This window comes from Callithrix jacchus, chromosome 6 (assembly GCF_049354715.1).
Source record: "Callithrix jacchus isolate 240 chromosome 6, calJac240_pri, whole genome shotgun sequence".
Lineage (NCBI taxonomy): Eukaryota > Metazoa > Chordata > Mammalia > Primates > Cebidae > Callithrix > Callithrix jacchus.
Window position 1 is genome coordinate 56496514 of NC_133507.1, and position 15013 is coordinate 56511526.

The 15013-nt window shown below is 39.9% G+C and overlaps 1 protein-coding gene across 8 annotated transcripts in view; it reads right to left on the reverse strand.

Annotated features, from left to right (window-relative positions):
* The window catches only part of RAPGEF4 (Rap guanine nucleotide exchange factor 4), a 327935-nt gene that overhangs the window by 55984 nt on the left and 256938 nt on the right, over positions 1 to 15013 (reverse strand). For all 8 annotated transcript variants that reach the window (XM_035304529.3, XM_035304528.3, XM_054257515.2 and 5 more), the window contains 6 exons: positions 12894 to 12978; positions 10968 to 11028; positions 8223 to 8299; positions 7657 to 7803; positions 5314 to 5429; positions 59 to 147 (listed from right to left, as the gene is read on the reverse strand). In XM_035304529.3, the coding sequence (XP_035160420.1) occupies positions 59 to 147; positions 5314 to 5429; positions 7657 to 7803; positions 8223 to 8299; positions 10968 to 11028; positions 12894 to 12978 (575 nt within the window). The remainder of the gene's footprint in view (positions 1 to 58; positions 148 to 5313; positions 5430 to 7656; positions 7804 to 8222; positions 8300 to 10967; positions 11029 to 12893; positions 12979 to 15013) is intronic.

Below are 15013 nucleotides of genomic sequence, written 5' to 3' on the forward strand. Positions count from 1 at the left end.
CTTTTCAACAGTGTTATGCATTGATTTAATGGGCATGCAAACTGTTCTGTGTATATACCTGTTGCTTCATTTAAGCTTGCCTCAAGGCGTATTGTTTCTAGAAAATGCTCTAAAATTTTTTCAGGTGTTCCTGACATCACAGTATACCTGGATAAGAAAAAAAGTGCCATTAGTTTTTCAAAAGTGGGCAAATCATTAAAAAAAAAACAACAACTTTTTCTTATCTAAGTCTTTTTTTTTTTTTTGAGATCCCAGGGACCCATATACTTTTCATGGTAGGACAGACCACGCACCTTGTGAAAGTCACTCAAGAAGACAAAAACAAAACAAAATTCCACACAGTGAAGTCGTTACTACAAACACTGTTCTTTTTTCCCTACATGGAAATGAGGTAAACTTCTTGAAGAGCAGCTCTAGTAGTCTGGGAACTGAGAAACTTCAGTCTTTTTCAAAAAGGGGAATAAAAGGGAACATGTAAAACCAGGGCAGTTCAGGTCAGGCAGCGGGAGCTGGTGAGGGAGATGACAGTAAGCTAGGTTATCCATATATGGGTTACTCGTAGCAAAACTTCTGTCCCACACTGGATTCCCCTGCCTATTTCTGGAATGCTCTGTCTTTCCCAACTGTACGCTGGTATGTGCTTTGGAAATTCAGCTAATAATAAAATGAGAGAAAGCAAACAAAACCCCAAACACTGATGAGCAAACAAACAAACCCCAGTAGCATCATAAATGGGAAATAAATTAGCAGTAGAAAATCCTTATAATTTATTTCAATGTCAGATATAAACTCCTGGAAGTTATACTAGACATTATTTCAGAAGATCCTTCCATGGTGGTCTTCAATTAACACGGGAGGATTTATTTTTTAAGTTGTGTGTGAGCTGTTTCAAAATCATACTTAAGACGGTGACAAAACACTACTAAGTGGGTGCTGTAGACAAAATACATTCAGATGATCTGGGTGCTTCTCTTCCAAAGCTCAGGCTTTGCTTTTCTGCTTGAAATTTCACTTAAAAATAATAGGTAAGTAAAACAACAATGAAAATAAAATTGCCTAATGTTCAGAAAGCAGTGACGGAATTTAGCTCTGGTTTCCTTGCCTGTCTGAGACCTTGTGTTGAGATCCCAAGAATAACTCTAACATATTATTAAATCTCAGGGTCTTAACCCACGGCTTGATGGAGTGATAAGCAGACATTTTAACATATGTGCATGTGAAAATGGTGACGGAAGCACCCCGGTATTGAATGGGGTGGCTGATGCAGTCTATCTGAAGGCAGCTGTTATCTAAGACTGTGAGTGCATGCTCAGGACCAAAAGGAAGCTAAACAGTTAAATATTTGAGGAAACCTGGCTTTGGAGCCTAGAGGAGGAGAGAAGGGGAATGGCAAAAAAGATAATCTACTTTCATCTCAAAATTCTGACCCCTTTCTCAAAATAGATAAGGTAGAAGACAATGGTTTTTCCTCTTGTGGGCAATGAATATTTGAGGAAAGAAGATGGCATATATACAAAAGACTTTCAATATTGAAATGGAGAATATTGTTCAATTATTCAGTAATTCCTGAAATATATGATTCTTTAATAGCACTCACCAGATGAGCTGGAAGAGGAGCAGTGTTGGCCACATTAATCAGGAAACAGGGTTAGAGAGAGCAACATCTGTCGAATGTTTACTATGCCCTAGACAGCTAGGTGGGCACTGAATAAGGTCGTCCTGTTTACTCCTGCTAGTTAAATATTATCTTCATTCTGCAGATGGAGAGACCGCTCAGTAGGGGAGGCATCATGCCTCAGGTCACAGAGTTAGTAAATGGGAGATCTCTGACATGAGCCAGGTGTGTCTGGCTTCAGAGAACAAGCATGAGTTTCATGGCACTTTTCTGCTTGTAGAGCAAGATGCCCCAGAGGGAGACCAGGCCTAGCTACCTGGTGCTTCTTCCAGAACAGGAAATTCTCCCTGTAATTAACAACCTTCCTCTAAAAAGGACTTATTCTGTTTGTTTCTGAAAACAAGTTTTATTTCAGTAGGAGTGTGCATACGTTGCATAACGTGAAAACTGAATGGGTGAAAACCAGTCTGTTAGTTTGCATGGTACCGGGAAGAGGCTGCTGGGGAGATGCAAGCTCTATAGCTAGCCACATGACTCATACGTCAGTTCGTGAAATGTGTCCCCTTGTCAAAAGTTTAATTCTACTAGAAGATTGGCTTCACATTCTGGTATTCTTCATGGGGACATCCTTTAGCTAGGGCATCCTTGCTGGCCAAAAGTAATAGAGATCTGAGCGGCAAGTCAGATGCCTGATCACCTCTCTAGAGAGAAAGTGGCCTCTCTAAGGTCTGCCTACCTTGCCAATTGGAGACCCCCAGGATCTTTCTTTTGCTACCAAAGACTTCCTCTCGTGGTACAGTTGCCATGACTACCTCACTGGAACCTCTCTTCCTAGCTCCACAGAAGGCTGTTAGGTGCTGACATTCCCATAGGGCAGGGAACTACAAGAGAGAGGGATCAAGAGCTTCTGGCCAGGCATAGCCCTCTGGGCTCTCAGGGTTCTGGATTTGGCTGAAACATTATGTGATGGCTTTGTTTCTCCCTGTCCACTGCCAGGCACCTATTGCTTGACCTCTGTTTAAAATGAGGTCAGGACCACTTGAAGACCACAAAACATGGCTCTTTTCAGTTTATTTCATGAAAGAGCAACTCTAGTCCAAGTTAAAAGCAAACTCCAATTGGTTACATTATATAAGCTATGAGGTTTTAAACCTCTGACATAAAATATTTTTCTGCAAATGAGGACACTACAATCTGCTCCTAGAATATAAAAGGGTGTGGGGAACGGGACCTGAAAGAGACTATCTTCTGGCACACAGGATGGAGTTGAGAAACAGAAAAGAGTCTAAGATAAAAGCAACACAGTAACTTAAACAGGACTATGCATTTCAAATCTTACTAAACCTGCATAACCACAGAACAGAAAGACATCTGAAACAGTAGATGACTGAGTGCTCCGTGGCATTTATCCTTCATGTCAAATGTTGTCTTATTATTGACCTCTTTAATGTCATATTCAGAGTTGAGATGCTTAGGTAGAGTTAGGAGGTTTTGAAAGTTAAAAATGTACATATAAAGGATTCTGGATTTCTCAGGGAAAAAGTGAATCAGAAAAATAACAGGCAGCACCAACATGGTGACCATCTTTGAACTCAAAAAGGATGATTTCTGAGGAGAGGCCCTAGAGCTTCCTAAATTTTAAGTTCAGCTACAGACGTGGTTGATGCCACGTTATCGAAATCCAGAATATCAGCCCCAGATTGATTTACATGTCCCTCCCCTTCAGCTCCGGTCTCATTTGGGAAGGTTCAGCATGGAAAATGACCGCTTGAGAGAGCAGCTCTTAATTCTTCAGGGAGATGATCTTGTGTGGTGCATTAATTTGTACTCATTGATATTTCTCAAACGGCTCACTGTGAACATGCATAAGTTTTTGAATTACGGAAGAAATTTGGATTAGAAAACAGGACACAAATAAGGAGATAAATGGAAAATCAGAGCAGGCCTAAAATAATAAAACATACGGTCTCTCCTTTTCTATCCCTTTTAGTTTGATTTCATAAGAAACCTATATTTGGAGAACACCCTGAATGACAGTCATTGTAACAAGCAAATGCTTTTGATCATTCCCCAATGACATGAAGAAGTGAAGCAAGGGGACCCCAGGGAACCTCTTGATCAGATGTTTCTAGGTTAAGGAGAATTCCCAAGGCTTGCCTTTTCAGTAAGCACAGTTTCCTGGGACATTTGAAGCATTAGTTTAAAATGCAGATAAAACACTAGTTATTTAAGGGAACCAGAGAAAATCACTAGAAGCAGCAACCTTCACATTAAAAAAATGTTTTCATTCTCATCCTCCTCAGTGGGGTGGAAGGATAACTGGTAAAAACATTTGGGCAAGAACATTTTCAAGAACAGATAGTAGTAAACAATAAATTATAAGAAAATTTCTATGGTAATTTTATAGCTCTGTAAGTGAAAGGTAGTTTTTTACATAGTCCTTTTGACTTGGCTCTTTTGATGTGGAGTGGTTTGCAATATGTTCTAAACAGTGTTGCATATGTAGTCTTACCTACTATATTTTGCTATAGTAAGCTGGCAGGTGGAAGGAGGATAGGCATGTGAAAACTGGTCAAGCTGGACTTGAATCCAAGCTTTGCCATTATAAGCTTTGAGACCTTGGGCAAGTAACTTGTTGCTCTGAGCCTGAATTTCTCCATATTTTAAAAGGTGTTGTAATGTGATAAGAATTCTATAAAATCTTCAAAATATATTATGGCTATTTAATAATATTATTTCTTCCTGCCCTCTTTGCAAATACATTGATTCACCCAAATGAAAATGTCTGGGCCTCAGGCTTTTAGTCTAAACAATAAAAATTAATCATTTATGGCGAGTGTCTTGATAAAGGGAATAACCCACCTATTTGGCAAACAAAGGAAATTACTTGAGATGTATTCTCCTTCAAAATATTATTGGGTGACATTTCTTCAATTACAGAATTGGTGTTTTTACTACACTATGAAACAATCTCCATTTTAAAAACTAGATTCTGCAATTTTCTGTGATTTCTTAGAGCCACATTTTCTATTCTCTGTCTTACCATTCAAATGTTGGTACATTTGATGAAGTCTTATGTAGTAAGTTCCAGCAAAAGCTGGAACTGAACATGGATATGCTGAAAAAGACTCAAGTTAAACAGGACATCTGAAAAATGTGACGCTAATGCCCTTTTGACATTAGCAGGAATTAGTATGAATGAGGCCAAATGGATGCGTCTGGCTGCAATCAATAGACTGTTTTATATTTGAAGTCTGGGTTTCCATCAAAAACGCTCATTCTGATAACAAGAGGAAAACACTTCACGCGAAATCCTGCATATGAAATTCAAATCCCAAAAGTTCTCATCACCCAGGGGCCTTCGTATCCTTTGAGCTGCCTGGCATTGCTATTCCCATTGTTCTCTCGCACGCCTTCTGTTCCACAGCTATTATAGTTGAACACTGTATACAAAGAGTGGTTTTTCAGAGTAAAGGAATATTCTCTCCAGAATTACTCTAGGCAGCACCAAGCTCAATGCTGTGCCAGAAATGGATACATTATCCTCCACAAGATGTGTGATTAGTCAATAGAGAGGAAAAAAGTCACATACACTGCCATCTTCCACAAAAAAGGAGAACATGCTATTGTAGCAATGATGATACCATGTGAAAAGGTTAATCATAGTCTGGCAATTACAGTGTTGGATGCAAACATACTTTTGCTGAGGCTGTGAGTTTCCTTGATTAGAAGCTCTGTTCCCTGCTGGGACCTTCTCCAGCACCAAGACATCTTGGTCATGTTCTTTAAGTCTAACTGTATTCGCCTCCACGTCCTGCAAATACAAATTACACCACATACAGATGCTGCCGTTTACTCAGACAATGAAAAAAATTTCAAATGCTTCAGAAACTCATTTGGTGCTTGTCATGCTAATTGTTGCGTCTACAAATGAAGTCATTTTCAAAGTCAAGGGCTGGAACGGTCAGAGAGAAGACCAGATGAGGTTTGAGGCATGTGTTTTTAAAACTGCTTTTACTCCAGCTTCAGAAAAACAGCAGATTAAAGCATAGTGTGGTTATGCTCTGAGAAACCTTTGAGAGAAGGAAGCAGAGCAGGAAGGTGGGGAGCAAAGGCATTTATTATTTATAAAAATATGTGGTAAACAGCAAGCAGCTTCAGCAAAGTTCTTTTTCTTCTAAGTGTATTTAGTTTCCTTAGGAGTGGGGCACCTCTTCTCTCTAATCAAAAGACTTTTTTTTTAAAATCAGTTTGAAATGTGTTAAATTCTTTTCAGTTATTTAAAGATGTTTTTTGAGATGAAGTCTCACTCTGTTGCCCAGGCTGGAGTGCAGTAGCGCAGTCTTGGCTCACTGCAACCTCTGCCTCCTGAGTTCAAGTGATTTTCCTGCCTCGGCCTCCCAAGTAGCTGGGATTACAGGCAAGTGCCACCATGCCTGGCTAATTTTTGTATTTCTTGTAGAGACAGGTTTTCACCATGTTGGCCAGGTTGGTCTTGAATTCCTGACCTCAGGTGATCCACCCACCTCAGCTTCCCAAAGTGCTGGGATTATAGGTGTTAGCCACTGCACCTGGCCTATTTTAAGTGATTTTATAAATTACATCAATGATAATGGTTCTAATCTGATTCTTTCAAAGAATGTTTTGGCTGAGTGTAAACTCCTTGTGTGTAAACTTGAAAGAGTTAGCAAAGTTTACCTTTAAATTTCAATATCATTGTAAATAGTTAATTTAAACATTTTAACATGCTTTTCTTCAATATTCGGCCCCCATTTAAAAAGAGATCAGATAAGAACCAACTCAAATTCCATCTGGTATTTTTAAAAATATCAGTCAAAGGTATACATTTTAACCTTTTATTTTTTTATCATTAAGATCATGCATTCCTAAGACAAACTTAGTTGTCAGAAATTTTGCCACCAAAGGCAAATGCTTAAGGCCATGTAGGGATTGATGTCCAGAAGCAAGGACAGAAGCGTGACATTGTAAATCATCATTAAGTAATGGGAATACACCCAAAGCACAAAAGCTACATTTAGGACTTAAGGAGGGATAGAGATGCTATGGCTGCAAGAGGGACAGAAAGGAGCCTACTCTGTGGGTCAGCAGTGAGAGAAAGAGGGCAGTGTGATCCTAAAGAGAACGGCCTCCCCAGTGAACTCAAGCTAGGGTGGGAAGGACCACAGGCCACCTGAGAAGCCACAGGTAGTGGGACAGCATCATCATCCCTAAAAGTCCACAATCAGTCCTCTACCAGCCGAAGCTGCGTCATCCTTCCCAAGGACAAGGGACCACATGCTGGGGAGAAACCAAAGACCATTTCTTCTAAACATCACCTACTCTCACAAATTCCTTAATAAGCTTAGGGTAGGCTCATCTACAGCCTACCCGAATTTAAGTGAAATTGCACAGTTCTCTCTACCACCCGGATATTCACCTACCTGCCAATGTCAGAAATTCCTTTAGTTTGTAACAATTTGAGATAACGCCCTTGAAAAGGAAAATGCTCGGTTGGAGTAACCATAATGGATGTTAATTCCCAGTAAAATGTAATTACTCAATAAATTAAAGAATGTGTGATGATATGAGACAGGCTCAGATTTGGGAAGAGAAGAAGGTAGAAACTAGGAAGGTCTAGAAAACAGAAAGACATGGGGCAGAAGGGGCTGCCACTGTGTTGGGGAGTGGGATGGGAAGGACACAAGCAAGGATGCCCAGGATGTCAGAGAGAAACTTCTCAGGCTGACATTTTGCCAAGGCAATTCCTATTTATTGTCAATTATCACGGACCAGTGCAGGCATGTGTAGAGGGACTGGGTCCAGCACAGCAACTTACATCTGCAGCTTTACTGGAATATCACCTTTGGATCCCAGGATGCATGCCAACACAGTAACTATAACCAGGTTCGTAACAAAGGCTCTTTGTGCCTAGAGCAATTATTCATCACAGGACTACTCAATGAAGACTATGTTCAAAGCTTTGCTTACTCAGTTAAAGGAAAAATGGGATGTCTCTCAGCCACAATTTGCTTTGAACTCACCCTCAGGATCCGGTTGAAATCCTCCTTGTCTACTCTTAAGAAATGGCAATTATCTTCTCGCAAGACGATAGAGGCAGCTCTCGGGGCATCATTCACTAGTGCTAACTTGCCGAAGTCGTCTCCTTCATGCAGGGTGCAGACCACACCCTGGATAGAGTAGAGCATGCAGATGAAGGGGATGCCTGAAACAGAGCCAACACCCACTGCCTCCTGCCGCAAGACCCCCAGCCCCTAACACACTGTCAATAAATGGGCAGTACCTAGGGATGCCAGAGGGCATTAATCCACTAAATTAATTAATTAAATTAAATTATGATGTTCACTTTTCTTTCATTGAGTAATATAGTCTATGGCTTAAATGTACACACTATAATCCATAAGGAGACAACCCCAGAAAGTACAAAACTGAGATAATTTATGATTAAAGATGCAATAATGTCTTTTCCACATCTAGGAACAATGTTGTTGCGAATTTAATGGTGGCACTACATTGCTAATACTTAGAGACACACTAGTAAATGGAGCATAATAAAGTTTCAAAAAGAAAAAGATATATATATATATACCTTGCCGTAAATGACTACATTCACTGATCCTTTTAGAATAATGTACCAGGAGGTACCTTCTTCTCCCTGGTTAAACACTAGACACAAAAAGATGAAAAGACTTATGATAAGAATAGAAGCACATCAATATAAATTACAGCTTATCAAATCGTCACTTTAAGTCCCCAGAATAATGCATACGTAAAATATGAGAAAACCACTGGCAAATACTAACTTGTTCAGGTGGCATATTATCTCCTTTTCTACAGAACATGAAAGAAAAAGAAACACTGTGTTCCTTGCTATGCCCTAAAAGATAGGTTTTTAGTAGATATCAGTTTATCAGCAATCCATTTCTTAAAGCCATACACATTTCTCCCACAATTCATTAAAACTTATACCATAGAAAAATGGTTCTAAAAAGTACTCTGACAAGTAATGTGACATTTGAAAACATGCAAATCAGCACTACATATTATTTACATACCTACACACACTTGTCCCTTGGTATCCATGGGGAATTGGTGCCAGGACCTTCCAAGGACACCAAAATCCACAGATGCTCAAGTCCATGATATAAAGTGGTATATTTGCATATAATCTATGCACAGCCTCTTGTATACTTTAACTCATTTCTAGATTACTTATAATGCCTAATACAATGTAAATGTGATGTAATTAGTTGTTACACTGTATTTAGGGAATAATAAGAAAAAAGTCTGTACATGTTCAGTAGAGACACAACCATCCATTTTCTTTTTTGGAATATTTTTGATCTTCCATGGGTTGAATCCATAAATGTGGAACACACAGATGTAGAGGACTGACTGTATTTTTTAAAAAACGAGTTGGAATTATAACCACTACATTCAGGGTAAAAGGAACTTTGGGCTAGGAAAGATGAGAGTGGGATAGTGGAGGGTACAAAGGGTCTTCAAGTGTAATTGTATAATTTTTTTTTCATTTTTTATTTTTTTGAGGCAGGGTCTTGCTCTGTCACCCAGGATGGAGGGCAGTGGTGTGATCATGGCTCACTGCAGCCTTGACCTCCTGGGCTTAAGAGATCCTTATACCTCAGCCTCCAGAGTAGCTGCGACTATAGGCATGTACCACATTGCCTTGCTAATTTTTACGAACAGAATTTTGCCATGTTTTCCAGGCTGGTCTCAAACTCCTGGGCTCAAGCAATCCACCTACCTTGGCCTCATAACATATTGAGCTTACAGGCATGAGCCATTGCACCCAGTGTGTATAATTTATTTCTTTAGAAAATATGAAAAAAGGCCAGGTGTAGTGGCTCACACATGTAATCCCAGCATTTTGGGAGGTCATGGTGAGCAGATCACTTGAACTCAAGACTTTGAGATTAGCCTGGCCAAGAAGGGGAAACCCTATCTCTACTAAAATACAAAAATTAAAATAAAAAAAAATTAGTTGGTACAAGTGGCACAAGCCTGTAATCCCAGTTACTTAGGAGGCTGAGGTAGGAGAATTGCTTAAACCTGAAAGGCAGAGGTGGTAGTGAGCTGAGATTGTGCCACTGCACTCCAGCCTGGGTGACAGAGTCAAAAAAAAAAAAAAAAAAAAATCATATATGTGAAAAAAAATATGGCATAATGTTAGTATCTGACAAAGATTAAGAAGGTATTTGTAATATTCTCTTTTTTGTTTAAAATATTTAACTATTTTATAATAAAAGGAAAACAATTAGCAAGTTTAAATGAAAATAAAAGAATAAAAAAGAATAAGTCATTAGCAAACATTAAGAAAAAAATATGAAAGTAAGCCTTTAACATTTGAAGAAGTTACATTCTTACCAAAATAGATATCAATGTCATAAATATCACAGTTGATGACTGAAGTAAAAAACACTTTTGTAGTTCATGTTTCCTGCTTATTTGACTCACACAACACAGCCTGAAGAAAGAGCAAGATTTTCCAAACTGTGTCTCTAAAGAGTTAACACGTGTCCGTGTGAGAAGTGTTCTATGTGCCATTAGGCTCAGGAAGTATCAGTTTAAACACGGGAACCTTTCTCCTCACTGCAGAACTTCTGAGAACACATTAGCTTGCTGCTGTCCTGTGACTGCATTTCCTGACCTTGGTAGATCACTAACCCTGTTTTTTCAAGCCAGATTTTTGTAAAGGTAGTAAGAAATGCCGGTTTACACAATATTGTTCACATCTGTTCACATCAAATTTCCTTTTCTTGCTTCCAAATATAATCACAGAACTAAACTACAACTTGGATTTTGGTGATATATGATATATTAACACTGGATATGTGTTTGAAGCAAAGAAATTCTCTCCAGCTTGGAGCCTACAGTGGAAGTGAGAGAAGAAAAAGAAAGTAGGATGGTTTGAACATCATTCTAACTAGGAACTTCAAGAGATCGATGAGTTCTTCTAAAGCTATAAACTGAATGAGGTCACTGGGAAAGAACTGCCTCAGGCCCTTCCTGAAAAGCAGTGACTTCATCCCACCCTCTTTAGACACTGGTGAGTCAGGAGGGAAGGGAGCGAGTGAGACTCAAGCTGGGACCCACTACAGTTGCTCGTACTAGAAAATCACGATACTTCAGAGTAATTGACATGTGCTGGAAATAATCTGACAGGTCCAGAAAAACAGAAGTGCCACAGGACACCCTGCCAAGTCACCAAGTCAGTCCCGGTGCCAAGAAGTGGAGTGTTAGCAGCCTGGCTTCTGTGGCATGTGCTTGCAAGGGTGCTGGCCAGGCGGAAGCTTCCAGTACAGCTTTCACTTACACACGGTTCCTCCTTTGGCATGAGACTCAAAAATGAGAACACCTGCTAACTCTCTTTTCACCTAGAAGAAAAAGAGAAGAAATGTGAAAAGGCCACGTTTGCAGGTCTGGGTGGAAAACAGTTGTGTTCTTTCTGGGGACACAATGCAAACTGTCCCGGGGTTTCCCACGCAGTCCTCTCTCACATTGCTTGTTGCTGCTACTCTCACCTAAAATCACTTTCACTCGATTTGCGGCTAGGTTTTTAAAGCTTGTAGCTATTTTTATAGAATAGCTTATAGCTAATTAATACCAGACAACCACCTTAGAGACTGTTTAAAACGTGGCCCCACCTGCATTAACTAGCCGACTTGTCTGCCTGTCTTTTACTGTTGGTGAGAAGGGGAGACCATGTACATCATATGATTCTGTCGCTACTAGTGGCTCTTCCTTGCAATACATATAATGCATCATGGCAAACATGTTGGAAAATTCAATGTCTTGAAGTTGAATAATGAAGTCGAAATGAGTGAACATATTTATATTCTTAGTTAAAACTCCAAATTATTCCGAGATAGCTAAAATTCAAATTTTTTTTAAATTCCAAATTATGGTACCAAATCATGACTCTTTCTAAGAACACATGTCTTTCTAAGAACACAGTAATTGATATTTTTCTATGCCTGGGTACCTGGGGTTTGAGGTAGAAGATAAGACTACCCACAATCCTCTTAACTCCACCAAGACCACCAGGGAAGTCAGATCAGGGGCATGCTGGGTTCCTGAAGGACAGGTGGGGAAAGGAGTCCTTTCTTACTTCCCTCTACATCATGAGGTCGTGAAGCCTGGGCTGTCTGCCCTATATATACGAGGGCTTCCCGGGTGAGGCACCCAGGCAGTACACCTACGCCCTGTGGAGAGAGTAAGGATGGCAAGGGCAGTGGTAGGTAGGAGGGAGGCTGGGCTGGGCTACTCCCCTGGGTAGTCCATGTAGGTGAGCAAGTTTCCAGACCCTCAGTGGTGCCAGAGGTGGGAGACATGTGAAGGAGGCTTGTCTCCAGTTGTTGTAGGGGAGAGGGGACTTGAAGCCTTCCTGCGTGGAGCTGGGCAAATGCCTCGCTGCTCTCAACAGAGACCTCAGCTTATCTCCAACAGCAGAGACCAGCAGGTACTGATACTGTGAGGTAGCAGAACATCACATTTAGTGAGCTAGGAATGAAAACAAATGAGGCATCGAGATCTTTCTTAGGGACCTCAGTATATACTCTGTGAAAGTTGAAATCACTTCCTTCTTCTTGACTTATTAGCATGTAGGACATGCGTGTTGCTTACAAATTGTATTGTTATAGGAGGAGGTCTTCCCATCTCTATTCAGAGGCAAAATTTCCGTCTCCTAAATACTCTAATCAGGTAAAAGTTCAGAATCAGATACAGCCACTGGGTCATTTTTATTAGTGGGTAGTGTTATTGTGATCAATACATCTAAGCTGATGCTCTCTTGAACCTTCTGCTTCCATTCTCAAGAAGGCAGCAAATCCTGGTGGAGCTGGCCTCATGAGCCAAGACAGGTTTCTTGGCTCTTTCCACCCTCTGGCTACATGTCATGGCAAGATTCAGACTCCCTCCCAGGCCTGGCTCTCTTATGTGAGTGTGCAGGTTCCAAAATTCACATTCAGAGATATGAAGCACATGTTCCAACCCTATTCACACCAGGCTGCTCTGGGGTTTAGGGCACATGGGCAACTACCAATAAGGTGATAACACTTGATTCCCTTTCAGTGGTTGTTCTTGGGTGTAACTTCCTCAGCATCTTGTAAAAGAGTAGAGGTGATTTATGAAGTGAAACTCAGGCATTCTTTTCCCCCACCTCATATTCATACTCCCCTCTGTCCTAACAGTGCATTTATCTCAAAGTCTTCTAACCATGCTAAACTAAGAGACAACTTACTGTGGTAGAAAGATGGGATAAGGCTTTAATATGAAGGAGCTCTTCATAGATTATCTCTAGGTCGTCCACAGTCCTCTGGCCAGGTCTACAAAGAAACAAAGGAAAAAGGGCATCACTAGGGCTTCAAACATGGAAATGGATCCAGGTGTCAGTAACATGCTCAGGGATTTCTTCTGCATAAAAAGATATTGGCGGAGGGAGAGGTTGTGCCAGTATAATCCCTAAGGGGATTTTTGAAATAAATGTGTTTCTTGATGAAAGGATATGGGAGAAAACCAAAGTGCACAGCATCCCTTCTCTTCTGACCTCAGAGGGAAGAGCGCCTCCACTCAAACAGTGGTTGGCTAACTCATCTCTCACTTTGTAGATGATTGATCTAAAAAAATTGCTTTTCATTACCACCGTAACCAGTAATGGCAAAACGTGTCTTTTAACACCACTGGAAACAAGTGGTATAATCAACTTGACAACTGATCTAAATTCCTTGAGATCTTGTGTGCTATCTTGGACTAGCAGAATAATAATGTCGCTGTCACTACTATTTGGGGTTATATAATGTTTTTTCTGGAGGACTCAAATATAGGATGCATGTAGACTCAACGTTTTCTTTTCTAGTCCTGGGGAGATAAGGGCATGAGATGAAGAGAAGGCAAATGGTGGCATCTGGGATTGGTAAGAAAAGGCAGGAAGGGAGGTATGTGTCCACATCCCAAATTCCGTTACAAGGACCACCACTCTCCATGACATGTTATTCAGTTTATGTGAAGAATTTTTATCCTAAAATTTATTATGAAACTAGAATCCAATAACATGCCTGTAAGGACCTTGGCATGTAATCTGCGAAAGTTGAAACCAGCTCCTTCTTCTTTAATTATTAGCATATAGGACATGTGTGGGGCATGAGGGTGCTGTGGACATTTTTGGCATTGGAAGACTGAATAGATTCCTAATCACTTTTCATATTGGTAATTATTTTGAAATCATAGTGTTTTATTATATTAATGGTAGGGGAGGCAACTGGTCAGTAATTCGAATATTTTGTTACTCCCTGCAAAATAAAGAATCCTAACTAACATGCTTTTGAAACTTGAAAACAAACTAATGGGTTACTCAGAGAGTTCTAGGAAGTCAACTGAGAAACAATCTATACATTGATGGATAGGCAGCATTTACTCTCAGCTGAGTGCTGCAGTTATGAATGTTATCTGTTACATAATCCTTGGTCTATTTTGTGCATTTTGTCCTAAAATTTTAACAATTTATGATATTATTCAATATTATTATAATTACTACTAATTAAACATTAAACCCTTAATGAACTACTACTCATGATGTAACATCAAGATATTATCATTTCTAAAGTGTTCCTTGGTCAAATAAATTTGAGAAGTATTGTACTGAACACAGCACTGAATTTAGGGTCTGAAAATCAAGTTTAAAATCAGTATAACTACTCCCCAGCCATGTGACATCAAAGTCTTAGTCTCATATGAAAACTGGGAACAATACATTTCCGAGAGAGATGTGAGAGTTAACAGAGGAGCAACGGTAAAGGTGTCTACATATTTATCTTTGCAAGAGAAAAAAAACCCAGAAAAGTGATATTCAAAACTCAGACCCCTGCAGAAGCAGTTAAACAAACTTACAAATGAAGTATGACATTTGGTCTACGAGAATACATCTGAAACTTAGTCTATTATTAGATAGGTACTCTAAGTCATCAAAACTGAATCATAAATATTCTAAAATAGTTAACTGGATTAAATAATTTTGCAACCATATTCTAATACGGGGAAGACGACAGATTTAGTGGGGTCTAACTGGAGGAAGAAAACTCTGCATACTTTGCACAGTGTCTTCCTAAGGACAGCTTTTACATGAACAAAAGAATATTATAACATTTCCTTATGGAATCAACAGGGGCTATCTTCCTAAACCTGACTGTATAAAAACAGATACTAAATCCATGACCTGGGAGACGAGAATCAGGTCCATCTCCTGCTAAGGGTCACCACTGAGAGACACAACTGCACACCAATCTCATGCTTATGGTGGAACCCACAAAGTATGGGACCCATAAAGGTGCTGAAGCTGTGGCCACAGGGGCTCCAAAGAAGCCA